Below are 27,406 nucleotides of genomic sequence, written 5' to 3'. Positions count from 1 at the left end.
CTGAGAACCACTGGGCTAGCTGATAAACGTCTGAGATATCATTAAGGCCAGAAGTTCTGAGGTTGCCATTCTTGGATAGTGAGTCAGAGATACAGAGATGACAGTGAGATAGGGGAGAAAATAAGAGAACACATTACTGGGAATTTAGAAGTTGGACATATTTGTGGTCAAGTGCTGTGTGGGATAAGGAGGGAAATTTGGAAAGGTTTTTTAGAGGAGGAAGCATTTGAATTAGGCTTGAGAAGGTGGGTGAGATTTGGACCAGAGGAGATGGGAGAGCTTATCTCAGGAGGTAGGTATTAGCAAGGATGACTTTGGGGAGGTAATCAGAGTGTTTGAAGGGAAGTTGAGGGAGCTGAGATTGGACAGCCAGGTTAAGATCAGTTTCTTGAAGAGTCTGAATCCAAGCTAGGAAGCTTGGACTTAATCTGTCAGGTGAAGAAGAGTCATTGAGATTTTTTGAGTGACTCATTTAGGTCACTAGCTTAATGTATTATGTAGGAGGAATTGGTGAAGGAAAACGGGAGACTTGGAATAGCACAAGTGAGAGGCAATAAGAGATGCAACTTCTCCACCTTTTATTGAATGCACTTTTCTTAGCTTCAGCTCTCACCAATTGAAGGGGTGATGTAGTCTGTCTACTCGTCTTCCTATTCTATCCTTGCTGCACACCCCTTTTTCAACCTAACTTTTGCTACTATCTTGACCACTTTGCACAGCTACTACCCAGTTTCCTGTACAGGGAGGTGATTTGTCTGTGAAGATTTATGTCTGTGTTGACTGGAAGGATGCGTTTTCTCTACCCACCTCTGTGAGGCTCATGAAGGGTCCCCAGTATCACTCTCCTGGACTGTTGAAGTGGAAAGAGCACTGACTGACCTTGGACGAGACCTGGTTGGAGACTTAGATTTGAGTCCTTGGGAAAGTGTCTGAGCCTCAGTTTTCTCATCCCTAAAATGGTGATAATAATACCTATTTTTGCTTGTTTCACCAACTGGTTAGGCTTAAATGAGCTAGTAGACGAAGGAGTGATTTGTGAACAGTAAAGTGCTATGTAAATATAGGGTATTAGGAACCTTAGCTCATGTATAATCCTATGTATGAACACATGGATTCCTGTGTGTAAATGATGCCCCTTTCCATATTCCCTTCAGGGAGTATTATCTTACCATAGTTTAGATGATCCCTCCAGTATCATCTTCTAATTATGTTTGAAAGTTACAATTGTTTGTGTTCAGAATGGCTGAGACTTGGCTGTCATTGAATATTTTTCTTCCTCTGCCCCAAGTTGGTGCGCAAGAAGCATGTGCTGTCCTGCTTCCGAGATGCCCTCATGAGGCATGCCTCTGTGGTCATGCAGCTGGTGGCTCAGGATCAGAGAGTCTGTATCCACTTCATATGCATGCTTTTCGGTGAGATTAAAAGGGAAACTTGGCGTGAATTTTGAATGTGTGTCACGTATATTTGCTTTTGGGGTCTTGGAGAAATGTTCTTGGAAATATAATTTAGACTTTTTGCGATGTAACAGTTTAACTTATTAGCAAATTGTTTTGTCATGATGATGAAGAAATAGTCCCCTTTTGGAGATACGTTGTATGGCAACGGGCTTTGCTGCAACTAACAGGTTAGTAAAAGTGTGAAGATGAATATGGGAAATGTGTGATCTTTCAAAGAGTCCAGTCTGTATGGTCTTTGAACAGGATCAAGTCCAGACTGGAATCTGCTGATCTGGGTGTGACCCTGATTGACTTATTTCCCCTCTTCTGTGCTTTAATTTCTTCAAATGTAAAATGAGGTGGATTAAAAGGTCCCTTCTTTTAATACAATTATAATGTCCTATGGAATGAGCTGTTTCAGGGAGGAGGGGAGCTAGCGCGTTTTGGGTGCTTTTTTCTGCTAGAGGCTTTTCAGGCTTTTAACTGCCAAGACAGTCCTTTAGGGGAGCGAGCATAATCCCCAAGCCTCAGGGAGGTCATAGCTAACAACTGGCAGAAATGGAATTTTACCCCAGGTCTGGTACAGACTCCAGAGCGCACAGTTTTTGTGCTGTGCCACGCTGACTGTTTTTATCCTTTTAAAGCCAGAGTGGGTCATTGAAAGTCTAGGTGTTTGGTGCTGAGGATAGAATTTAGCTGGGACATTGCTTAAAGCTGCTATTAATCTTAGAATTCACAGTGTGCCTTTGTGGGTTTGTTTCTCTTTTAACTATTAACCATCCCCCTCTTGCCTCCCTCTGCTCCAAGGACTGTTATGCAATGTGGAAGATGGGAGTGTAACAGACCTCTGTATTGAGGGTAAGATAAAACTGTGTGTACCTAGCATTTGAAGCTGAGGATATTTGAGACCTTGATGAAATTCTATTTTAGAGACAGATAAAGAAAACTCAATTAGTTGTCAATCATTAATTCTACATTTCTTTCTTGGGCGTCTACTCTGTGTCAAATACCGTTATCAGACACTAGGGATACATAGATGGATAAGACATGGTTCCTGCCCTCTAAGAGTTTATAATCTGAAGGAGCGATTGGCTGGTAAATAATGAGAGCCGATGTTACACAAGCGTGTACAAAACTCTGTTCTTATTACATATTAGTTGGTTGGAAGTTGTCTGCACATAGATGGTGGTTAAAGCTGTGGAAGTATGTGGGTTTACCTATAAAGGGCTCAAGAAGAAGGAAGACGAGCATTGGGATGAGAGGATTGTTGCAGAAAGAGCAAGAACTGTATCAGTTAGGGTCTAGACAGGAAATAGAAACCACACAAGTTATTTGAACAGAAAAAACTTTAACGTAAAGAAATATTAATTAGGTAACTGAAGGCAAAAAAAAGAGAACACCAAGTTTTCATGGAGGTAGCATTTCGGAAAGCAGCCCCCAGCCCTAGGAGAGATTGGAAACAAAAGGAGAGATTGGAATTATTGAAATTTACAAGTTTGGAGGAAGGACCCCATATATGAAACTCAGACCTCTGAAGAGAGGATGCTTCTTGGCTGTTGCTGGGTCCATGGCCATCCAGCCACACGGTTAGCAGCTATAACTGCCAGCAGCTGTAATAGATCATAAGTCAATATCATCTCTCAGTCTAGACAATGTGGACAAATAAATGTACCACTTGAAGTTCTGACCACTGGCAGGGTTGGGGAGATTTCTCTTCACCATTTTCCTCAAGGCCGCTCTTGAGTGGGGTTATAATCCTAAAGCCATCCACTTCTGGTTGGTGCCAGCATAGCTTGCAGAGCCCTCATCACCCCAAGAACTTCACTGAAGTGGAGGGCACTAGATGGAGACTGCAAAGCTAGAGGGAGAAGAAGGACTTGCTCCTTCCTCACTGTTTCCTGTTTGCTTTCTGCCTTCTTCCTGTTTTTTTGAGCGTTATCCTAGAATGCTGCTTTACCCTTCAGAACCTTCCCACAGCAGCAGCTGAATCTAGTTTGCAGCTCTTCCTGCACTTGCAGAGCCAGCTTCTCTACCCCTCCTCAAAGACACCAGCAGAGTATTACAAATGATTGTATAGAAGGGCGGGTTTGGGGTCAAGAGATAAAATATTGTTGGCAATTATTGGCACAGGAACTCACTCGTAATTCTGTTTTCTAGTATATGAAGGAGCAATCCTGAGGAAGGAAAAAAGTAGAGATAATATAAAATAGTAGTTTTCAACCTTGGCTTCACAGTAGACTTCCCTGGGGAACTTTAAAAATATCCAGATTCTTAGGCTCTTTCTCTAGAGATTCTTATTTAGTTGGTCTGGGGTGGAACTTGGGCATCAGCATTTTTTAAAGCTTCCTAGGTGATTCTAATGTGCAGCCTACTTGTGAACCACTGATAGAAAACGATGAAGAAGCCAGAAATCCTTTGGTTTGGATGTACACACAGAGAGAGAAAAGACTAATATGAATTAACACAAGCAAATAAATGACTTTGAGTAGAAGGGCTATGAAAGGTGAACTCTGGGCCAGGAGTTGTCTTCTGATTAGTAATGCTGTTGTGTCTGCTCAGTTCTTATCCAGCTTACAACTCAGCTGAAGTTAGAGCAGACCGTTCATTGCCTGCTGGATGAGTGCCACAAAGAGGTCAGTAAATAGCTGTGGGTTCTTGAGTACCCCTCAGAATCCTCAGATGTCAGAGCTGGGCCAATCCTTCTTTGGATAGTTGGGGAGATTGAACTCCAGAGAGGAAAAGGGACTTACCTGAGGTCACTGAGTTGGTGGCAGAACCAGAGCGAGGGCCTGGGTCTTCTGTTCCTGCTCCAGTACTCTTTGCAGCTTCCTTCCTTCCTCTTTCAATCTCCCAAATGCTGCCTTCATGTGGTGAAGCCCCATCTTTTTGGCATAATCACCTGATGGCCATTCTCTATATCCTTCTAAATACAACAGATTTCCCTGATGAATTTATCAAGGAAATATGTTCACTATGTCTTGGCTTAGTATTTTTATTTGGTTTAAATCACATGTGGTATTTTGTACTAAAGGCATTTGCTTTGGTCAGCATCTAAGGTAAGTGTTGAGTGGCTGTGTTTAATATGCTTTCTTCAACGTAGTCAAAGATATCAATTAAGCAAGCAGCTTTTGCATTGTGTTTAAGATTCAGGAATATCAATCACTTTTTATTTTTTTTGCAGAAAGAGGACAATTGTTCATCTTAGCACCATCAAGAGCATCATTTAATTATAAATTAAATTATCACATCATTACAATTACTCTGCATGTGATTAATATATTAGATTGAATTTATAATTATATGTATCAGTATTTATCATTATGATGATGCCACTTTACACTTTTGAGCACTTTCCATATGCTAGGCACTGTGTTAGGTGCTTTACATGCAATATCTCATTCAGTCCTCCCAACAACCCTGTGAAGTTGGTACTATTATTATTTCTCACCAGAAGAGTCAAGACTCTTACTTAAGGTGCTACACCTAGTCAGTAGAAAAGGTGAAATATATATCGACTCTCCCTAAAGCATCAAGCTTGGCAAATAGAGTGTTCAATAATAGTAGCTAAATTAATGATGATAGTAATAATAATTTTTTTTTTGCACTGAGCCAGAATTTTGTCTTGATCATGTTCCTAACTTTTACCCCCCCAGTTTCTGGCTCTATAGAAGGCAAAATATGCTAATTTTTAATTCAGTTTAACAAACATGTACTGAGCTAGGTGCTGAGGACTCTGAGAGGAATCTGACTCCTCCCGTTTTCCCAGGGGCTTCCCAGTGCAACAGGGGAGATAGACACTTAGCTAAAGAAGCTGATTACCGATTATGGTGAGAGACACGGACAACACAGGCTTTGGTGTGGATAGGGCAAGATAAATTTTGGTAGGAGATCTATCCTGATCCCAATTTATAGAGCAGAGTGTGTTCACTTTCTGTAGCTGTGTAACATGCCCTCCATGCGAGGGAGCCTGTCTACCCTGACCCTTCTCGGCAAGTTGGTGGATGCCATCCCTGCTGTGGCAGACAAGCTTGTAATGGAGCACGGTGAGTGACCTCTGGGAAAGAGCTGCCACTACCTTTTCACCTGCTTTGATCACACTTCCATCTGGGTGGTCTAATGTATGGGTCCATTCCCATACACCTGGGAAGTCATTACTTTCCTTCTCCAGGCTTTTCCTCATCTGCATAATGTGCTCTATGTTGGCAATTTGAAAAGTGTTTCTTGACTCTGGTCTTGTGTTATTTCTATTCATTATTTTAACACAAACTAATTAAGTATGTACTATGAGCCTTCCTTTTGGGTGGAAGGAGGAATTAATTCTGGAATATAGAAGCACTTTTTTCTGTCAGTAAAATACAAATAAATATTTCTAAGCTTTGGTTTTCCCTTTTGACTAAGGGCCCAGAAATCATTTATTGTGGGGGATTGTAGTTACTACCCCACTAGGGGCAACAGTTTAGAATTTCAAATAGCAGTGGACATTGTGAGGTTCCCCCGGCCCCTTGATTGTTTTCTGGACAGGTAACCTGATGGAGCATCTGTTGAGAGGTTTAGTATACCCCAATGAGGGGGTGCAAGCTTCTGTCTGTTACCTCTATGGGAAGCTATACTCCTCACCAATGGCAGCTGAGATGCTTTCGGGCCATTTCCGGGAGAAGCTGTGTCCTCTCTTCCTTTCCACCCTGGCTGGTGCCCAGACAAAGGAACTACAGATCAACTGCTTGGGTAAGATGTGGGACTGGAGAGAAAAGAGAGAGAGAGCTTTCCAGGTTTTGCTTGAGGACTTGAGATACTGGCTCTCTAGCGGTGGGGAAATTTGCTGCTTTGCAAAGGGTAGAAGCCATAGGTTTGGGAGATAAGATGCATAGATTGTGAAAGATGCCTAGAGTTGGTATGGCATCTTAAGAATATTGCCTTTGGAAGAAGAAGAAAGAAAATGGGACAGCAATTTTTCTCCCTCCAGTCTTTACTGCCTGCCATGGTGCATCCTATACTTGCTGCCAAGTTAATCTTCACGCTGCGCATCTCATGTACTGTCAGTTTCTTATTGGGAAAATCATCTATGGCTCCCTCTGGCCTCCAGGGTGATATCCAGGTTTCTCTGCTTGTTATTGAGGCTCCTTAGGAGCCCCAATGTACCCTTTCAGCCTCTTCTCCTGCTACTTCCTTACATAAGTACACAAGATCTATCAAATGCTTCTGAGCAGGGAGCTTTCATATTTTGGACAGAGCAAATGGGCACTGTGATTGGTGACTGGGTGAGGGCCTGCTCCAGAGCAGGAGCTAGAGGGAAAAGCATAGTCTATGGATAACAATAGTTTATTTTCACAGTTTGGGCCAAGAGCTCTGTTATGAACAGTCCAGCCACACATAGTTAGCATTCATTCTGGGCCAGGCCCTTTGCTGGGCTCTGGGGTCATAAAGATGATCAAACCCAAGCTCTATTCTGAGGGAGCTCATAGTCCAATGTGGTAAGTACTATCATGGAGGTTGCACAGAAAAGGGTGGGATTCTATTCATCATAGTACTAGAAGTCCTGGATAGAGCAATTAGGCAAGAAAAAGAAAGAAAGGGCATTAAAATCAGAAAGGAAGAAGTAAAATTGTCTCTATTTGCAGATAACATCATCTTATGTATAGAAAACCCTAAAAACTCCACAAAAAACTGTTAAAACTAATAAGTGAATTCGTAAAGTTGAAGGATACAAAATCCGTTGTGTTTCTATGCACTAACAACAAACAGTCTGAAAAAGAGACTAAGAAAACAATCTCATTTATAATAGCATTAAAAAGAATAAAATGCTTAGGAATATCTATAAAGACATGAAGAAATTTCTAGGAGATGTATGAGGGGCTACCTTGGGCATACTCTGGTGCCTGTGCTCCTCTCGCCTCACTTCCTAACCCCTTTGTGTTCTAGGTTTGCTGAGGCAGCTGCTGAAGTATGATCTCTTTGTGTCCATGATCATGAACAAGTCTGTGCTGGCGGAAAGTACTGAGAGTATTGATGGGCCACCAGGAGAGACCTCACTGCCTTTGGTGCTCAAAAAGGTAGTTATCTTGTGATTCCTGGTTTCTAGGTTCAATAACAAGGAAACACAAATACCTCCTGGGCCTTGTCCTCATCCACCACTCTTTCTATCTAGGATTTCCACAGTATTTTCTTTTCTTTCTTTCTTTTTTTTTTTTTGAGGAAGATTGGCCCTGAGCTAACATCTGTTGCTAATCTTTCTCTTTTTTTCTCCCCAAAACCCCAGTACATAGTTTTAGGTCCTTCTAGTTCTTCTATGTGGGACATCACCTCAGCATGGCTTGATGAGCAGTGAGTAGGTCAGCACCCAGGATCAGAACCAGCGAACCCCAGGCCGCTGAAGTGGAACGCGCGAACTTAACCGCTGCGCCAATGGGCTGGCCCCTGCCACAGTATTTTCTTAGTGGCCAAAACAATAAGCTGTTAGAAGACCCAAAGTATGTTTTTTTCAGTCATGAATCCTTATATCTGCATCTTCCCCTTCATATCTGGGCTGCCTGAGAATGGAAAATACATGTAGCAACAGAAACAAAGCTACCTCAGTTGTTTTAGAGATGAAACTCAAGCTTCTCAGCTTGGTACCTAGAGCCCTCTTCCTCTGGACCCTGCTTATCCCTTCAGCCTTATTTACCTATGTCTTCTACCCCACAACCAGTGCTCCAGCCATACGCAGCTTCTCCTTGGTCCTGCGTATGCTAGGACATCTGTGCCTGTGCAGATACTCTTCCCCTTGGCCTTTAAAGCCTTTCCCCTCTCCTTTGTCTATTGATCTCTGATTCAGCCTTCAAGGCCTGTAGGGCTCCCTTGTCACCCTGGCTCCTTTAGACAGAAGGTGCCCCTCTGTCACAGTGCTTACCTCACCATATTGTGGTTAATTGATTAGGAGCTTCTTTAGGGCAGGACCTGAGTCTGACTGCCTCTCTCCACAGTCTTCAGCACAGGGTTTGGCAGAGCTACTTATTCTTATCAGATAGCGGGTCTATCATTGATTGACCAGATTGTGGGCCTCCTTCTGCAGGAAGGAGGAGGAGCCCTGGTCAGAAGTGGGAAACGGACAGTTGGGGATAGGTCAAAGGTGGACATTACAAAGCCAGAGCAAACTGTTCCTTCTTTTTTCCCTGGGATGCCTCTAGAATGGTCCCCGCAGGGCCTGTGAACTCTGAAGAGAAAGTCCTGTGTGTCTGAACCGGAAAATCTCATGTCGAGTTTCTTTCTGTGTTCATTTCTCTGCTGCTGTCCAGGAGTCCATGGTAACATCTGGTTAGGGCATTCAGTCCTGGGCTCAGCAGGGGCACAAGGTCTTCTGTCCTCACAGTGCACCAAGGCAGCATGATGGTGGCAGGGACGGAGATTAGAGAGCACTTCCCTCTGGGGAGAGAACTTTGTAGAGATAGGAATCCTGCTTTAGAGGTCCCAGCCTCCATCCTTATGTAGAGACTGTTCTTCCATTGGCAATTTTGGATGATCAGCGTTCTGTTTTACTACAGCAACCAGCAAGGTTGGGACTAGGGTGAGGCGAGTGAGGAACTTGCCTTAGGTGCAAAATGTAAGGGGTTGCTAAAAAACTCAGCAATCAAGATAAATACTATTTTAATGCAATATTTAAAAGAAATCAAAGTTAATGCAAAAAATTCATGATGAACAAAATATCAAAATTTTAAATAAAGATAAAATCAGCATGTATCCTTATACCTCCATACTGGCATTATTGTCAGAGTCTAATGCTCTTCATTCCTGCTTTTGGCTGGTAATCAACTTACTTTCCCAAAGTTCAGGTCCCTAGGAATATATTATCAATGTTTGTGTTCCTGTTCTTGCAACATTGATTCATTCATTTAGTCAAATACGTACTGAGCACTTGCCCTTGCACTGTCTAGTGGGAAAGGCAGATAATAAACAAGTAAATGAATAAGTAAAGTAATTATAGATTGTGATAAGTGCTATAAAGGAAATAAAGAGGAGATAAGATAGTAGTGGAGAAAGCCATCTATAGGTTGAGTGGTCAGACAGGGCCTCTCTGAAGGGTCGACATTTGAGCTGACACTTGAAGAATTAAAGTAACCGGTGATCAATTATGCCTCAGTGAAGTTGAAAATAAATAAATAAAGTAAGCTGGTGATATGAAGAGTGGGCAGAAAAGCATTTCAGGCAGAGAGAATAGCAAGTAAAGGCCAGAGGAAGGGAAATGCTTGATGTGTTCCAGAAACAGATGGAAGCCAGTGGGATGGGAGGGTGAGTAGGAGGTGAAGTGAAGTGGCTAGAGATTAAGCAGGGAAAGTCATGCGAGTCCTGATAGGTCATGGTAAGTCACTAGGATTTTTTTAATGATAGATTTTTCATAATTTTGTTTATGATGGAAAAATGAGATTGGAGTGTTTCTTTCTCAACAATAAGGAATATGCATTTTAAACCAAGAAGCATTGTTTTGCTTAATGGTTAAATGTCATTTTTTTAAGACACTTTTTTATTCACATTTTAGCAGCTCTGAAATTGGGAGACATTTTACCACCAATGGTGTGTCATAGTTTAATTATAGCTCTTTTTCTTTCTTAGTGGTACATAAAATAATGGTTTGCCTTACATCAGTAGTGTCTTAAAACACATGTCGTTTCCTGTATAAAATAGAACAAGATAAAGATTAATATCTAGAAACTCCTTTACATACTAACAGAAAGGCCATTTTTTTTTTTGAGGAAGAGTGGCCCTGAGCTAACATCTGTTGCCAGTCTTCCCCTTTTTCTTTTTTCTCCCTGAAGCCCCAGTACATAGTTGTATATCCTAGTTGTAGGTCATTCTAGTTCCTCTATGTGGGACATGCCTCAGCATGGCTTGATGAGCGGTGAGTAGGTCCGTGCCCAGGATCCGAATTGGCAAACCCTGGGCCACCGAAGTGAAACACGAGAACTTAACCGCTATGCCACTGGGCCAGCCCACATGTGTCTATTTTTAAGTCTAACATGACTGAGAAGGGGTTAAGCTTGCAGTCCTCAGATGAATCTCTATCAGACATGAGTGTGATTTGGTCCTTTTCGTTTGAAGCTCCAAAACCAGGCACACTCTCGTTTGTCTTGTGGTATATGTTCTACTCATCATTATCCCTCCCGGAAGGCCAGTTTCTACTACGTTTAAAATCTGTGGTTGCAGTTAACTCTTTTCTTGGTTTCTAAAAGTGTTATCGGAGTCCTAATAGCTATGGTGTCCGGCAGGAGTTTGGATGTTATTCAGATTATAATGGAAATTCACTGAAATGTTTTGAGTAGAGGAGTAACTTGATCTAAAATTTTGATGAGGGAGGCATCTCAGTTGTGGGAAGACTCCTAAATTTGGACATGGCTGACCTGGTTTCTGCCTTAGCTTTGCCACTTATTAGCTGTGTGGCCTGGAGTAAGTGACTTAACCTTGATGAGCTATAATTCCTTCCTCTGTATGTTGCGGGTCCCCAAGAAGATCCCATTTCAGTGATTTGCTAGGAGGACTCTCAGGACTCAGTGTATAGTCATACAGCTATGATTTATTACGGTGAAAGAATACAAAGCAAAAGCAGCAAAGGGAAAAGGCGCATGGGATGAAGTCCAGGGGAAAACCAGACACAAGCTTCAAAGAGTCTCTCCCAGTGGAGTCACACAGGAGGCACTTGATTCCTCCAGCTGTGAATTGTGACAACATGTGTGAAATGTTGCCTACCAGGGAAGCTCACTGGAGTCTCAGTGCCCAGATTTTTACTGGGGGCTGGCTGGTCATGTAGGCACCCTCTGCTTAGCACATACCAAAATTCCAGACTCCTAGAAAGAAAGCAGGTGTTGAGCATAAACTACATTGTTTGGACAAATAATTTAGTCACAGTGTGCCACTCTTATCAGTTCTGGGAGTGATAGGAACCCTCTTGAAATCCAACTTCCCGAATCCAGTCAATGACCAACCTTGCAGGCAGGATAACAGTCTCAGGCCTGCTGTGTTTTTTTTATTTTATTTTATTTCCCCCCAAAACCCCAGTACATAGTTGTATGTCATAGCTGCACATCCTTCTAGTTGCTGTATGTGGGACGCGGCCTCAGCATGGCCGGAGAAGCGGTGCGTCCGTGCGCGCCCAGGATCCAAACCCGGGCCGCCAGCAGCGGAGCGCGCACACTTAACCGCTAAGCCACGGGGCCGGCCCAGGCCTGCTGTGTTAACTCTTTTCTGCACACTCTGTAAAGTGAGGGTCATAGTAGAACTTTTCCTTAGTATGTCTCAGGCTTGTTGCAAACATCAAAACCAGATGAGGGCTATGAAAATACTTTTGTCAGTGAAAGCCTGAGCCCTACTTGGTGATGGTTTTAGTGTTCTTTGAGTGCCATTGTGTTCTTTTGTTCTATTTCTCACCTGCTGCTATTTACAGAGACTCCTTTCCATAATCCATAACTGCTCTCCCTGAGTACCATCCTTGTGCCTGGCGCCATGTATTGCAGGAGGGATTCAGAGACGAATTAGGCTGCTGCCCTGAGGCCACTTCCCTCTGGTCCTGTCAGTGCTGTGACTGCAGCACTTTTTGCTGCCTGTTTCTCCAGCTTCTTCTCTCTAGAGATGAGACTCTGCAGGTGGCCAGTGCCCACTGTATAACTGCGGTGCTGGTCCACTCCCCGGCGAAGCATGCCCCGGCCTTCATCCATGCTGACATCCCAGGTAGGAGGCCCCTTCTAACCTTCTCCTCCGAGGACCCAAGAATTCTGACTGGAGACGCGTAAGTCATACCAGCAGCGGTCCTCTTGGGGGTTCTTTGATAATGCGTACTGGAGGGATGGGTTGGTGGCAGGTTCAGTTGTACATGACATTCTAGGAAGCAGGCTTCATAAAGTCTGAATCCTCTTGCTACAGATTTCTTTTTTTATTTATTTATTTTATTTTTTCCCCCCAAAGCCCCAGTAGATAGTTGTATGTCATAGCTGCACTTCTTTCTAGTTGCTGTATGTGGGACTCGGCCTCAGGATGGACGGAGAAGTGGTGCCTCGATGCGCACCCGGGATCGAACCCGGGCCACCAGCATCGCAGCGCGCGCACTTAACCACCAAGCCACAGGGCCGGCCTTGCTACAGATTTCTTACATGACGTAGAGAAGTTTGTTACTGATCTTTGTCATTTATTTGACCATTTTTTTATATGAATAAACACCTAGTGTGGGGTAGTGGAAAGACCTGTGGGCCAGGAAGGCAAAGGGCACTAATGTTTCTTGAAGGCTTGTTATGAGCCAGGAAATGTGCCCTGAGGTGTGCTACAAATGTTGCCACATTTAGGTCCTCATCTTTGCTTTTTTATGGATAAGGAAATTGAGGATCAGAGAAGGGAAATAACTGGTTTAAATTGACAAGGCTATCATTGGCAGAGAAGAGATATAAACTCTTCTGGTTCTAAACCTGAACCTCTCTGGTTCTAAAAACTCTTTTCTCTGCATCATGCTGCTACCCATCCTGATAATTAGGAGACCTGAGTTCTAGTCCTACCTCTGCCACTAACAGTACCTCTCTCTGGGTCTCAGTTTCCCCATCTGTTAAAAAGATGAGGGTAGACTCATAACCCTGAGGGCATTTCCAAGTTTATCTGTGAATTACTGATCGTGTGTCATGGAGAGGATGTGTGAACAGATGAAGTAACGGCTGTGAGATGCTGAATAAATCCAAGGCCCTAGCATTATTAGTTAAGGGATCATGATCACACAGCTGTCATTTATTGTTTTCTCCCCCTCTCCCTGGCCAGAGTTCCTCTTTGAGCATCTTTCCTCTTCCAGTGAAGTGCTTATCTTGTCCAGCTACAACTGCTTGATACTCCTGGCAGAAGAGCCACTCTTCTTTTCCAAGTGCCACACGGTGTACGGTTGGTAGTGGGGGTCCTATACTAGCTCTGGGTTGGGTAGACAGCACTTTGAAGTTGGGTAGCAGCAGCAATGATGGGGGACTAGCCTACACCTTGGAGTGGGGTGCTGGGTTTGGTCATTTCCATCAGCCTGAACTCATTACCAGATTCCTTATACAAGCAGTGATATCCACAGTTCTGCTCTTCACTGATTAGCAGAAGTATATATGTTTAGCAAGAGAAAGGCACTCCTATTAGCCACTAAATGAATTCCTGTTGCACCTTAACAACTTTACTCAGCCTTGGATTCAGTTTTTGCCTGTGCCCCAGATACCTATCCATCTAGTTAGTCCCTAAGGTTTGCTGATTCATCCTTTCAAAATTTCTTGAAACTGTCCTTTCCTCTTCCTTACTGGTGATACCTTTCTTGTCTGAAACTTTTTATATCACATTTGAATTTTTAGACTGGACATTCAGTCATTCATTTTATGTTCTGTGTTCCTATTTTATGCCAAGCACCAGGCTGGGACCTGGAGATTTAGAGATACATGTAACGTGGTTCCTGTCCTCTGCAAGGGGAGAGAGATATAAACAAGCTGATTAGGGCTCTGTTAGAGGGAAGTACAGGAGGTATGGGAGCTCAGGGGAGGCCCTCAGCTCTGCCTGAGTGGATCAGGGAAGGCTTCCTGGAGGAGTAGATGTCTGACCCAGTTTTTTCAGGAGGCATAGGACTGTGTCTAGTGGAGAAGGCATAGCTCAATCATTAGGCATTCACTAAATACCTCAAGTACTAGGGCCTGGGTGCTATGTGATGTGCTGTGTTTCAGAGAGACAGATATGAATCAGATAAGGGCCTGCCCTCAAAAATCTCACAGTCCCATTCCATCAGCTCAAACTTGTTAGGGCCTCTCCATGAGGGGCCTCCAGCAAATATGTGCTATCCAGAGCCTCTTACCTTTCCTGGGCAGGCAGTGAAGGAACTGCAAAACACTGATCCCTGGTCTCTGCTGTGTCATTTTGAGGTAGGGATCGAGTCGGTGGTGAGGAGCCTACAGGGAAGCCTGAGGATGAACAACACAGAGCTGCACAAGCAGGGCCTGCTGCTCTTTGCTGAGATCCTGACTCGGTGAGCAAAGCAGTGGAGCGTCAGGCCTGTAGGGGCCAGACTGGAGAAGGAAAGAAGCGAAGTATTTATTCCTGGTAGGGTCAGTGATAGGAGTTCGCTCACTCGTTTCTCATTTACCATTTTTCAGGCAGCCAGAGGAGATCAAGCTGTTCACAAGCTCAACCATGTGTGGAGATGCTAACCATGTTCTCCAAGAGGCAGTGAGCAGCCCGGTGCTGGAGGTGGCTGCTGAGGCAGTGAAGGCCACTTCTGCCTTTCTGAGGTGAGAGACCCAGGCAGGCTGAACTCTCCATCTCTGCATGTACCTGAGGGCCTGTCAAGGCCAGGGCACCTTCCAGGGGGTGCTTGTCCTTTAGGTCAGAGAAATTTTCTGGAATTTTTTCTTTCTGCTACTCTGTTTACTCTGTTCTCTCTTTCTGCCTTTCAGATGTTGGACATCGTGGGTTGGTCATCTAATTTTCTTTGTTTTCTGACAGTTTTTAATCTTTTTGTCATTATTCACTAGTTTCTGGGAGATTTTCTTGACTTTATCTTTCAACTCTTTTATTGAGTGTTTTATTTGTGTTTTCATATTTTTAATTGGGAAGAGTTCTTTCCAAATCTCTGCATTTTTTTTTTTTTTTGTGAGGAAGCACAAAAGGGATGTGAGGGATGTAGCCCTGAGCTACATCCATGCTAATCCTCCTCTTTTTGCTGAGGAAGACCGGCTCTGAGCTAACATCTATTGCTGATCCTCCTCCTTTTTTTTCCCCAAAGCCCCAGTGGATAGTTGTATGTCATAGTGGCACATCCTTCTAGTTGCTGTATGTGGGACATGGCCTCAGCATGGCCGGAGAAGTGGTGCGTCGGTGTGCGCCTGGGATCCGAACCTGGGCCGCCGGTAGCAGAGCGCGCGCACTTAACCGCTAAGCCACGGTGCCGGCCCCTCTGCATGGTTTTTTTTTTTTTTTATTGATGTTTTAATGGTTTCTAACATTGTGAAATTTTGGGTTGTACATTTTTTTTTGTCCATCACCATATATATGACTCCCTTCACCCCTTGTGCCAACCCCTCACCCCCACTGCCCCTGGTAACCACAGTCCAGTTTTCTCTGTCCATGTGTTGGTTTATATTCCACATATGAGTGAGATCATACAGTGTTTGTCTTTCTCTTTCTGGCTTACTTCACTTAACATAATACGCTCCAGGCCCATCCATGTTGTTGCAAACAGGACGATTTTGTCTTTTTTTATGGCTGAGTAGTATTCCATTGTATATATATACCACATTTTCTTAATCCAATCGTCAGTCGAGGGACACTTAGGTTGCTGCCACTTCTTGGCTATGGTGAATAATGCTGCAATGAACATAGGGGTGCATAAGCCTCTTTGGATTGTTGATTTCAGGTTCGTTGGATAGATTCCCAGTAGTGGGATGGCTGGATCATAGGGCATCTCTATTTTTTTTTTTTCTTTTTAAAGATTTTATTTATTTTACTTTTTCCCCCCAAAGCCCCAGTAGATAGTTGTATGTCATAGCTGCACATCCTTCTAGTTGCTGTATGTGGGACTCGGCCTCAGGATGGACGGAGAAGTGGTGCCTCGGTGTGCACCCGGGATCTGAACCTGGGCCACCAGCATCGGAGCGCGTGCACTTAACCACCAAGCCACGGGGCCGGCCCAGGGCATCTCTATTTTTAATTCTTTGAGGAATCTCCATACTGTTTTCCATAGAGGCTGCACCAATTTGCATTCCCACCAGCTGTGTATGAGGGTTCCTGTTTCTCCACATCCTCTCCAACATTTGTTGTTTTTTGTCTTGGTGATTATAGCCATTCTAACGGGCGTGAGGTGGTATCTTAGTGTTGTTTTGATTTGCATTTCCCTGATGATTAGTGATGTTGAGCATCTTTTCATGTGCCTATTGGCCATCTGTATATCTTCCTTGGAGAAGTGTCTCTTCATTTCCTCTGCCCATTTTTTGATCGGGTTGTTTGTTTTTTTGTTGTTCAGTTGTGTGAGTTCTTTATATATTATGGAGATCAACCCCTTGTCAGATGTATGTTTTGCAAATATTCTCTCCCAGCTGGTTGGTTGTCTGTTCATCTTGATTCTGGTTTCGTTTGTCTTATAAAAGCTCTTTAATCTGATAAAGTCCCACTTGTTTATTTTTTCTTTAGTTTCCCTAGTCTGGGTAGGCATGTCATCCGAAAAGATTCCTTTAAAACCAATGTCAAATAGTGTGTTGCCTATATTTTCTTCTATGAGTTTTATAGTTTCAGGTCTCACCTTCAGGTCTTTGATCCATTTTGAGTTAATTTTTGTGAATGGCGATAGCACATGGTCCACTTTCATTCTTTTGCATGTGGCTGTCCAGTTTTCCCAACACCATTTATTGAAGAGACTTTCCTTTCTCCATTGCATGTTCTTAGCACCTTTGTCGAAAATTAGCTGTCCGTATATGTGTGGTTTTATTTCTGGGCTTTCAATTCTGTTCCATTGATCTGTGTGTCTGTTTTTGTACCAGTACCATGCTGTTTTGATTACTATTGCTTTGTAGTATGTTTTGAAGTCAGGAATTGTGATGCCTCCTGCTTTGTTCTTTTTTCTTAGGATTTCTTTAGCTATTCGGGGTCTTTTGTTGCCCCATATAAATTTTAGTATTCTTTTTTCTATTTCTGTGAAGAATGTCATTGGGATTCTGATTGGGATTGCATTGAATCTGTAGATTGCTTTAGGTAGTATAGACATTTTAACTATGTTTATTCTTCCAATCCATGTGCATGGGATATCTTTCCATTTCTTTATGTCATCATGGATTTCTTTCAATAATGTCTTGTAGTTCTCATTGTATAGGTCCTTCACCTCCTTGGTAAGATTTATTCCTAGGTATTTTATTCTTTTTGATGCAATTGTAAATGGTATTACCTTTTTGAGCTCTCTTTCTGTTAGTTCATTATTAGCATACAGAAATGCAACTGATTTTTGTAGATTGATTTTGTACCCTGCAACTTTGCTGTAGTTGTTGATTGTTTCTAATAGTTTTCCAACAGATTCTTTAGGGTTTTCTATATATACAATCATGTCATCTGCAAATAGTGAGAGTTTCACTTCTTCGTTACCTATTTGGATTCCTTTTATTTCTTTTTCTTGCCTAATTGCTCTGGCCAAAACCTCCAGTACTATGTTGAACAGGAGTGGTGAGAGTGGGCAGCCCTGCCTCATTCCTGTTCTCAGAGGAATGGCTTTCAGTCTTTCCCCGTTGAGTATGATGTTGGCTGTGGGTTTGTCATATATGGCCTTTATTATGTTGAGGTACTTTCCTTCTATTCCCATTTTATTGAGAGTTTTTATCATAAATGGATGTTGTATCTTGTCAAATGCCTTCTCTGCGTCTATTGAGATGATCATGTGGTTTTTATTCTTTGTTTTGTTGATGTGATGTATCACGTTGATTGATTTGTGGATGTTGAACCATCCCTGCGTCCCTAGTATAAATCCCACTTGATCATGGTGTATGATCTTTTTAATGTATTGTTGTATTCGGTTTGCCAATATTTTGTTGAGGATTTTTGCATCAATGTTCATCAGCGATATTGGCCTGTAATTTTCTTTCTTTGTATTGTCTTTGTCTGGTTTTGGTATCAGGGTGATGTTGGCCTCGTAGAATGATTTAGGAAGTGTTCCATCTTCCTCTATTTTTTGGAATAGTTTGAGAAGGATGGGTATTAAATCTTCTTTGAATGTTTGGTAAAATTCACTGGAGAAGCCATCTGGTCCTGGACTTTTATTTTTTGGGAGGTTTTTGATTACTATTTCAATCTCTTTACTTGTTATTGGTCTATTCAGATTCTCCATTTCTTCTTGGTTCAATTTTGGGAGGTTGTATAAGTCTAAGAATTTATCCATTTCTTCTAGATTGTCCAATTTGTTGGCATATAATTTCTCATAGTATTCTCTTATAATCCTCTGTATTTGCATGTTTTTTAATAGCATTTTATTCTGTATTTATTTCAAAGATGTATTTTTTTTTTTATTTCAGACTTTTGTTTTAGTCCAGACTTTTCCTCCACTTCCTTTCTACTAATTGTTCCTTCTGCCTAAAATACTCTGCCGTTAAATCTTTTTTTTTCTTTTTTAAAGATTTTATTTATTTTATTTTTTCCCCCCAAAGCCCCAGTAGATAGTTGTATGTCATAGCTGCACATCCTTCTAGTTGCTGTATGTGGGACTCGGCCTCAGGATGGACGGAGAAGTGGTGCCTCAATGCGCACCCGGGATCCGAACCCGGGCCACCAGCATTGCAGCGCGCGCACTTAACCACCAAGCCACAGGGCCGGCCCCAAATCTTTTTTTTTAAGATGGCTTCTTCCCATCATTCAGGTCTCATTCAGAGTATCCTTCCCTAACTGACCCATTAGGCTGTTGTAGCACCTACCAAACACTTCATAGTTTTTGTTTATTCATTTGCTTTGTGTCTCCTCCCCCTCACCATAATATTATCGCCAAGAGATCAGAGACCATGTCAGTTTTTTCACTGCTATATGCTTCATTCCTAATAGATAGTTAGTAATGAATGAAAGATGTTAAAATGGATGGTGAAACTAAGAGATCCCAGCATCAAGATGGAAATTTATTCCTTAGCAAGATGCTTGATATCCTGAAAAAAAGTAATGGAGGAAAGCCATATTTATTTATATAGTAACTTTTATTTTGTTTCCATGTTTTCCCTTTTAAAAATCTAACAAAGTTATGTATTCAAATAATAAAAAATAAAATGTACAGAAAGTTTATAATGAAAAGGAACAGTCCCCTGTCCCCACTTCCTAAAGGAAACTAATTTTAACTCATTTGGGTTTTAGTTCTGGTGAGTATGTGCCTAAATCTAAACAATATGCTTTTAATGCTGTTTGTTTGTCAATTTAGGACACTATTCATTGACTCACCAGTAAGAAAAACCAAGATTTACCTCATATTGTTTTGTCTTCTCTACCTTTCCTTGGCATTTTTGCTAATTAATATTCTATGTCTTCAAACTGTTACATACCTAAAGCTTGTATTTCTTCCCTCAACTTGAAGCAGTATCTCTTGGCTCCCCGCTTAGTTAGCTGAGTATATTAGCACCCCAACTCTTCCTTTCCCCTCTTCTCCCTACATTCTACTTCTCAATGTCAGTCAGCTATACCTTTAATTTTACATTGTAAAGTTTGTTAATATTTATAGTCTCTTTTTTAACCATATTTAAGTCTTTGTGATTTGACTGTAGGTTGGTTCTAAAAATTGAAACAAAAAATAGCATTTACATTACAATGACTTCAGTCTATCTCTTTTCCCCCTTTGTCCTTTCCTGGATTTGAATCTCTAAATCTGGGGCATGAATCCCAGTGAGGGTGACATGAGTAAACCAAGAGGGTTGCAAAGGCATAGAGTAAGGGTAGTGTCAATCAGAGGTACCCATGCAAAGCTGGAAGTCTCCCAGGAGGTCGGCGTTAAGGGGAACTGGTAGCACCTTTCAGGCAGGAGGTGGTACTTGAGCTGTGCTATGAGGGATGAGAGAGATTTAGATTTGTGGAAAGACCAGGGTTGGCCAAAACATGTGAGTGGGAAAGTTTAGGGATTACTGAGGGTACAGTAGCCAGTCTGGCAAGCAGGTTGTGTGAGGGGAGTAGTAAATGAAGAAGCTGGGAAGCTGGTTGGGTCAGAATTGTGGAGAGTGATGAGTAGGTGTCTGGTTATTAATCCTTAGATTATTTTACTTTTGATTTTAATTTCCCAGAATGTTTGCTGAGGTGGTCCCTCTGAGGTGGAGTGGTTCAGAGGGTCTCTGGGAAGCACAGCTGGAAGGAGGAGTGAGGAGTGAGAACTGCTGAAAAGAATTTAAAGATGGCAGAACCAGGGCTTGACAATCAGTGTAAGATAGAAACTTAGAGCTTCCAGAAATGAAGAAGGAAAGGGGAAATCAAGCCTTAACTACATACAGTTAACTGAGTGCCTGTTAGAAGACCCAACAAATTATGCTTAGTGTTCAAAAAAGGCCCAGAGAAGAGAGTTAACATAGGTTTCTCTTTAGTTACAGCAATGGGTTGAAAAGCATCCCTCTAAAATTCATGCCCATCCATAAACTGTGAATGTGACCTTATTTGGAAATAGGGCCTTTGTAGATATAATTGAGTTAAGATGAGGTCATACGGTGTGGGGTCCTAAATACAATGACTGGTGCCCTTATGAGCAGAGGGAGATTTGGACACAATAGTGACACAGACACACACAGAGGGAAGACAGCCATGCGAAGACAGAGGCAGAAATTGGAATGATGCAGCTATCAACCAAGGAATGACAAGATTGCTGGCAACCACCAGAAGCTGAGGCAAGGCAAGATTCTTCCCTAGAGCCTTTAGAGGGAGCTAACACGTTGATTTCAAACTCCTAGCCCGCAGAACTATGAGAGAATAAATTTCTGTTGTTTTAAGCCACACAGTTGGTGGCAATTCATTACAACACCCCTAGATAACCAACACAGCTAATTATACCCTGTCAAGTTGTCATTCATTCATTTAATATCTTTTTTATTTAGTATCAATATACCATGCATTCAGCTCTGTTTAGGTAAAGTAAAAAGATGGAACTGGTCCCTGACCTCTTGGAGCTCGCAATTAAACTAGTCAGTGACTCTTGCCTTCTCTGAGTCTACAGAATATGTGGCCCTAGCATTACTTTCCACATTTACCCCACACTCAAAATAATTGAATCGGCAAAAGTAGTTTCCAGTCTTTGCTTATAATCGCTAAGAATGGACAACTCACTTCTTTCTGGAGTTTTGATTCTTAGAAAGTTCTTCCTTATACTGAAATAAAATCTGGGTCCTGATAACATTTACCTATTGATTCTGCATTTCCTCATCAAGGTAACAGAGCAAATTTTATCTCTCTTCCCCAAGAGAGCTTATCACTTGTTTGAGAACAGTGGCCATATACATCTCTTGATGCACCTTCAGTTCTAGATAGGACTTCTTTCACCAGGAGGCCCTTCTCAGTGAGAAGACCCTCTGTATCTTTAATAACAATAATAACAGCCATAGCTGTCATTTATAAGGACTTACTATCTATTAAGCATCGTGCTAAGTGCTTGGCATACATTATGTAATTTGATCCTTAGAACAATTCTTAAGAGAGTACGATTAACTCTCATTTAATAGGTGAGGAAACTGAAAATTAGAGAGAAAACTGTGCACAAAGTCATGTAGCTAGATAAGTGTTGGAGCAAAGATTTTTTGTCAGATCAGATCCTGGTCCTGTGTTGCTGATCCACCACGTTGCCCTCCATGGCCCAAGAACCTGAGGGTATGTTAGAGTACCCTTACCTCGCCGTAAGCCTACCTTTGTCTTTCTGGCTGCAGGAAAGACCATCAGAGTGCTCCACCCGTGCAGTACAGGGAACTGCGGGCCTTGCTTGAAGCCATGCTGAGCCGGTGTGCAGATTTTTCCCAGACTCCGCTGAACAGGAGGCCCCTGGTCAGTGCACTGCAGCCTGCTTCTTCTGGAGATCATGCTGTAATGTGTTTTTACAAGATAGTACATTGTCTTGCCTTTTTATGCCTCTTTATAGCTTTTTCTCATGCACACACACCTATAATGAGATGTTATTTTTTTCCTAACTGCAGAGCTGTGAGGCTTAATAATTGCTGTCCTCATTTTTACAGATTAGGAAACTGAAGCCACAGGGGTTAAATAAATTTTCTCTAAGGTCCAAAACTAGCAAGTATCTGAGTTTGAATAGTAAATCCTAGGGTGTTTGTCCCCAAGCCTACTGCACACTATATTTTTTTTTTGTGTGTGAGGAAGATCGGCCTCGAGCTAACATCTGCCAATCCCCCTCTTTTTGCTGAGGAAGACCGGCCCTGGGCTAACATCCATGCCCATCTTCCTCTACTTTATATGGGACGCTGCCACAGCGTGGCTTGACAAGCGGTGCGACGGTGCGCACCTGGGATCCGAACTGGTGAACCCTGGGCTGCCGCAGTGGAGCACGCGCACTTAACCGCTTGTGCCACCGGGCCAGCCCCCACACTTTGTTTTTTATATCATCCAAGGAGGTATGGTAAACATGCTCACAATTTAAGGCTGGATTCACTAGAATCTTAGAAAGAGTCTGACCAATGTGCAATGTGTTGTAATTGTTGGCTTTTAATTGTCCATGGACTTATAATATCAGAAAGGATACTCTTAATGTGAATGCTGATTATGTCTTTCAAGATTAACTTCAGAAGCTAAGCTCTTCACACCTGATAGGGTGGGGATTTTCGTGTGTTTTGGAGCAACTAATATGGGCATTACAGCCAGTTAGGCTCAAGTCCGCCAGCCTATGACAGCCTTCTGTGGTTCACAGGGAGACAGGTGGTTAAGGTTCCCTTATACCATTTTTTAAAAGAGCAATTAGATGGCTATATTGGCAAGGATATAAATAAGATCCCCTGGAAAGTGTTAGGTATATGGGAATGCCAGATTGTATGAGAGGAAGAAGTCTGTAGTCGTCCAAGCTCAGACTGAGTCACAGGGTAGGCACTTGACCAATAGATTCTCCTCTCTCCTTCTCACCTCAGGGCCATGCCTCCAGCAGAGATTTGGAAAAGGCCATTCTTCGAAGGGGAAAGTTCCTCCTGAGCGCTCTGGAGGCATTTAGAAATGCTTGCAGGTGAGGGGCCCTCTGTGGTTTGAGGCAGTAGTGTGGAGGGTGGAGGTGGAAGGGATTCAGACAAAAGATGAAGTTCTAGAAGGAACACTTCTCATGCTTTGCTGCATAGTGAGAGGACTTTGGCTGGGATAGGCATTGGGGGTGTGTATAGGGTATGGAGTGGGTGTTTGGAGGAGGTTTGAGCACAGGTAGCTAGAGTAGGAGGTTTCTAAAGATTCCCTCCTGGTGAAGTTTTTGTTACTGTGCAATGAGGTTGTGTCTCATTCAGCTTTGTTCCTCTTCCCAAATAACTTAACCCTATAGGTGTTCACTGAATGCTTGTTGGATTAATTCACTTCACATTAACAAATGTTTGTTGTATCTATTGTGTGCCAGGCCTGGTGCTAGATAGTGAGAGTAGAAAGATAAGGCAGATTGGCTCCTGCCCACAGGACCTCACAGTGTCTTAGGGAAGAGACAGTTTTGTGTATATATGTGGAATTTATTAGGTTGTCACAAATCTGAGGAAGGCGTTCCAGGTAGAGAGAACAGCATGTGTAAAGGCAAGATGTGAAACAGCAAACAGCATTGGTATATTCAGTGGAGTGAAAGAGTCGTGTATTATAGGAGAGGGGGTGGGGAACATGAAGCTGGAGAGGTAGCCAAGGACTGAGTCCTCCCTCAGTGAGGCCTCTTGAATTTTCTTCAGATCTGCTGATAGGTATACTTTCTTTGGACCCTGAGCTCAGGCATCCCTCTAGGAGGATGCTTCTAACCTTTATGTTGCATAGGTAGTAGTAGATATACTCACACATTGATTTCTCAGGTTGGCTGTGGAATTCCAGAGCGAGCCTTCAGCCCAGGAGAATCCATTCACAGCTCCCAGTGCCAAGAAGGAAGACACCTTGGAGGACTTCTCAGAATTTCTTCTCAGTGCCTGTGACTCCCTGTGTATTCCCTTGGTGATGGTGGGTTCCCCTGAGCCCTGAACAGCCTGAAGTTTGGGGTGAAGAAGAATGTGAGAGTGAGCCAGGCTGAGAGATACAAGGCAGTGACTACTCCACTGGACCTGCTGAGGTTCTCAGTAGGGTTGTTCTTTCAGCCACCTTTCCTTTGGTTTTAAAAACAAAGTATAGTGTTTCATTGTAAAACTAATAGATGCCTCTTAAGAAAAAGTATAAATCAGTAATAATAAAATATTAAATAGGTAATATTTATAGAGTGATAAATGCCTTATATTCATTACCTGATTTGTCTCCCAATGACCCTATGAGATAGGTTCTATAATTTCCCCCGATTTAAAGATGAAGTTGTCATGTTTTTCCCCTTATGGTTGTAAAGCAAGTGCATGATGGTGCTGAGATTTGAACTCATGTGTCCTTCTGCTTAATAAAGAGCAGCAGTGAATGTCTGTGATCCAGGTTTCACTAAGGAACACATATGTGTATTCTGTAAAATGAGAGATGGCTACTCTGAAGAGACCTGGTCTGGAAGAGCTTCATTTTGAGCTGACTTGAGGTGGAGGTGATAGGAAGGGCAGGGTCCAGAACTGCTGATTGCCTTGGATGAGTCCTGTCCTCCTGTCCTTGAGGTTTGGATGTCCTGTGAGCCTTTGAAGAGTCCTGTTAGTTGGGGAAGGTCACTTGAAAAACATCTACTGGGAACAGTAGGTGGCAGCAGGGAAGCATCCTCTGGTTCTGAGGGTAGAGAGCTTCTTTTCCTTGAGGAAGCCTTTGAGCCAGCATGCAGGGTCTTCAGGTGGGTAACTGTCAGGAGCCATGGGTTGCAGCCCTGACTGGCACGCCCTAACAGTAATACTTGGCCAATTCATGTTGGTTTCCTCATCTGCTCTGCCTGCCTCCTAGATTTATGAAGTGTTAGAGCTAGATCTAGAACTAGATCATAGAATTATTATATTATTCTTGCTTTCTACTTTTCTTTATTTTACACATTTTCTTAAATGAGCATGTATTACTTTGGTAATTAAAAAAACAACAACTTGGTTTAAAAACCAAAGGAAAGGTATCTATAAGAACTGTATCTCTGAGGCCCCAGCTATTTACAGATAGGGAACTGAGATACCAAGAGGGGAGGGGGTGACTGACCCAAGGGCGCATAGGGACTTTGTGCAGAGCTTAAACTAGAACTCAGATTTCTCTACTCTTAATCCAGAGCTCTGTCTGCTATATCTGGCTGCCTCATGACTCTGTTCAAAGATAATGTGAAAGATAAATCTGAAGGCAGTTTGTAAACTATATTATTATTACTATGGCTATTGTAATGGAAACATGAGTGTCACTCTGCTTTGTAGTTTAGAAAACACTTTTTACACATCAGATCTCATTTGTTTCTGGGAGGTAGGTCTTGTTATTCTTATTTTACTCTTTTTCGTACAGAGGCCCAGAGAGGTAAAGTATCTTACACAGTTTATTAAGTGGCAGAGGTAAACCTTGGATTTAGGCTTGTGACTTCAGCTTCCCTAGCTTTCCTTGTGCCCTTCACATGAAAGGGTTTAGTCTACTGTTGCTAGATTTGATGCCAGTTTTGCTGATGCTTTTTCTTCTTCAGAGGCTCAGTCCTGGTGGGCTGTGTTCTCCCTCCTGGTTCTTTGCAGAGGCACTCAGAGGAGGCCACTCACCCAGCCTTGATGGAAGTTTTCCTCTCGATTCTACACAGTCTGTTTGTCATCGTTCCCCACATGAAGGAGAAGTTCTCCAAGAAGCTGGGTAGGCGGCAAGCAAGTGTGGAAGTTGGGAGGAAGGCAGGCACCTTAGGCAGCTGCTCTGAGTACTCAGAGCTTAGAGCGTAACCTGTGGATGGGAGGTTTACATAGTCATTCAAAATCAGTATCCACGCTCTGCCCAGTGTTGAGTGGGCAGTCCTTAAAGGCAGTTCTCAAATTTATTGATACTTCTCTGAGAATGTCAAAGAGGTTCCAGTTCAGAGCCCGCAACACATCTCTTTCCACATTACTCTCATATTTCATATTCCTTCATGTGTCACAAGATGTTCAGCATCTCTGACTCCTGAGCACTGAATGCCAGAAGTACCCCCAGTCATTGTGACAACTGAAAAACGTCCCTACCTACTTCCAAATACCTTCTAGGAGAGTGGTAGCACTGTGTGAAAGCTGCTGTCTACCTATACAGTGAAGTACCTTCCTAAAATTGAATCCAAGTGGCTTATGACTCCTTCAGCCTTCTCTGGGCCTTCTTGCATCTATTTATTTTCTTCTCTTGCTAATCATTTTTTCTCTCTCAAATATGAACCTTCCTTTCCCACTTCTCCAGTTTTCACCATATAAATACCTCCATCTGCAGAATAAGCCCAGAAATCGGAGTCAGAGTCTCCTTTATCTTCCTTAGAGAGTGGTAGTGATAGTGAGAAGGAGGAATAGACAAAAAACAGAAAAGGGAGGAGGGAGAATGGTAGTAATGATTAGTAACTAATAATAACATTTATTAAATTCTTACTAGGTGTGAGATACTATTTTAAGTGCTTTACATGTATTAATTCATTTAGTTCTCAGAAAAACTTTAGGAAGTATGTACTGTGATTGTCCTCATTCTGCTGATGAGCACACTGAAACTCAGAGAAGTTGAATAACTTGCCCAAGGTCACACTGGAAGTGGTGTGCCCAGGAGTCAAAGAGGGAATCTGGCTCTAGAGCCTGTTTTCTTAATCTCTATGCTATGCTTGCGTCTTATCATTATCATTAAATGTCTTTTCTTTTATTCCTGTCACATAGCATGCAGTGGAAAGTCTACTAGAGAGAGGTAGCTGGGGCTCGGTGATACAGGACTTTGTTGGCCATGGAGGAATTTGGACTTTATCCTAGCAGCTTTAAGTCTTAAAGAAGGGGAGTTACATGCTTAGATTTCTGTTTTAGAAAGATCCTTCTTGGAGCAGTGGACCATGAGTTAGAGGGAGGCAAGATTGGAGGCAAGTAGTTCAGCCTCTTGCATTAACTCAGGCTGGTGAGAAGAACTAAGGTAGTGTTGGGGGCGTGGAACAGTTTGATGTAGGGCATGAGAGAGAGGGAACAGTTCAGGGTAATGCCTTGGCTTCTGGCTGCTCTCTAGGTGGTGATGTTTTTTATGGAGAGGAGGATCACTGGAGGAGGATCTGATTTGGGAAGGCAGTAGAGGACGTGATAAGTTTGGGTCAGGGTGAGTGTGAGATGCCTGTGAGATGTCCCAGTGGAGATGTTAGGTAGGTAATTGACTCTGTCTGAGGTCAGGGGAGAGATCAGACTGATAGATATAGAAGTCTTCAGCATCCAGGCTTTCATTCATTCAGCAAATATTTATTGGACACCTACTACGTGAAAGGCACTGTC

General features: G+C 42.6%; 1 protein-coding gene across 1 annotated transcript in view; it reads left to right on the top strand.

Annotated features, from left to right (window-relative positions):
- MEI1 (meiotic double-stranded break formation protein 1) overlaps positions 1-27,406 on the top strand; it is a 76,322-nt gene that overhangs the window by 1,982 nt on the left and 46,934 nt on the right. The window contains exons 2-15 of the mRNA XM_004437916.3: positions 1,289-1,412; positions 2,244-2,294; positions 3,996-4,069; positions 5,374-5,479; positions 5,958-6,161; positions 7,356-7,486; positions 12,014-12,128; positions 13,197-13,313; positions 14,319-14,418; positions 14,546-14,680; positions 21,794-21,908; positions 22,997-23,088; positions 23,894-24,035; positions 25,682-25,793. Of these exons, the coding sequence (XP_004437973.1) occupies positions 1,289-1,412; positions 2,244-2,294; positions 3,996-4,069; positions 5,374-5,479; positions 5,958-6,161; positions 7,356-7,486; positions 12,014-12,128; positions 13,197-13,313; positions 14,319-14,418; positions 14,546-14,680; positions 21,794-21,908; positions 22,997-23,088; positions 23,894-24,035; positions 25,682-25,793 (1,618 nt within the window). The remainder of the gene's footprint in view (positions 1-1,288; positions 1,413-2,243; positions 2,295-3,995; positions 4,070-5,373; positions 5,480-5,957; positions 6,162-7,355; positions 7,487-12,013; positions 12,129-13,196; positions 13,314-14,318; positions 14,419-14,545; positions 14,681-21,793; positions 21,909-22,996; positions 23,089-23,893; positions 24,036-25,681; positions 25,794-27,406) is intronic.

Source organism: Ceratotherium simum, chromosome 25 (genome assembly GCF_057802395.1).
Source record: "Ceratotherium simum simum isolate JZ-2026a chromosome 25, ASM5780239v1, whole genome shotgun sequence".
Lineage (NCBI taxonomy): Eukaryota > Metazoa > Chordata > Mammalia > Perissodactyla > Rhinocerotidae > Ceratotherium > Ceratotherium simum.
Note: the sequence above shows the minus strand (reverse complement) of the source record. Positions and strands in the feature narration are given on the sequence as shown.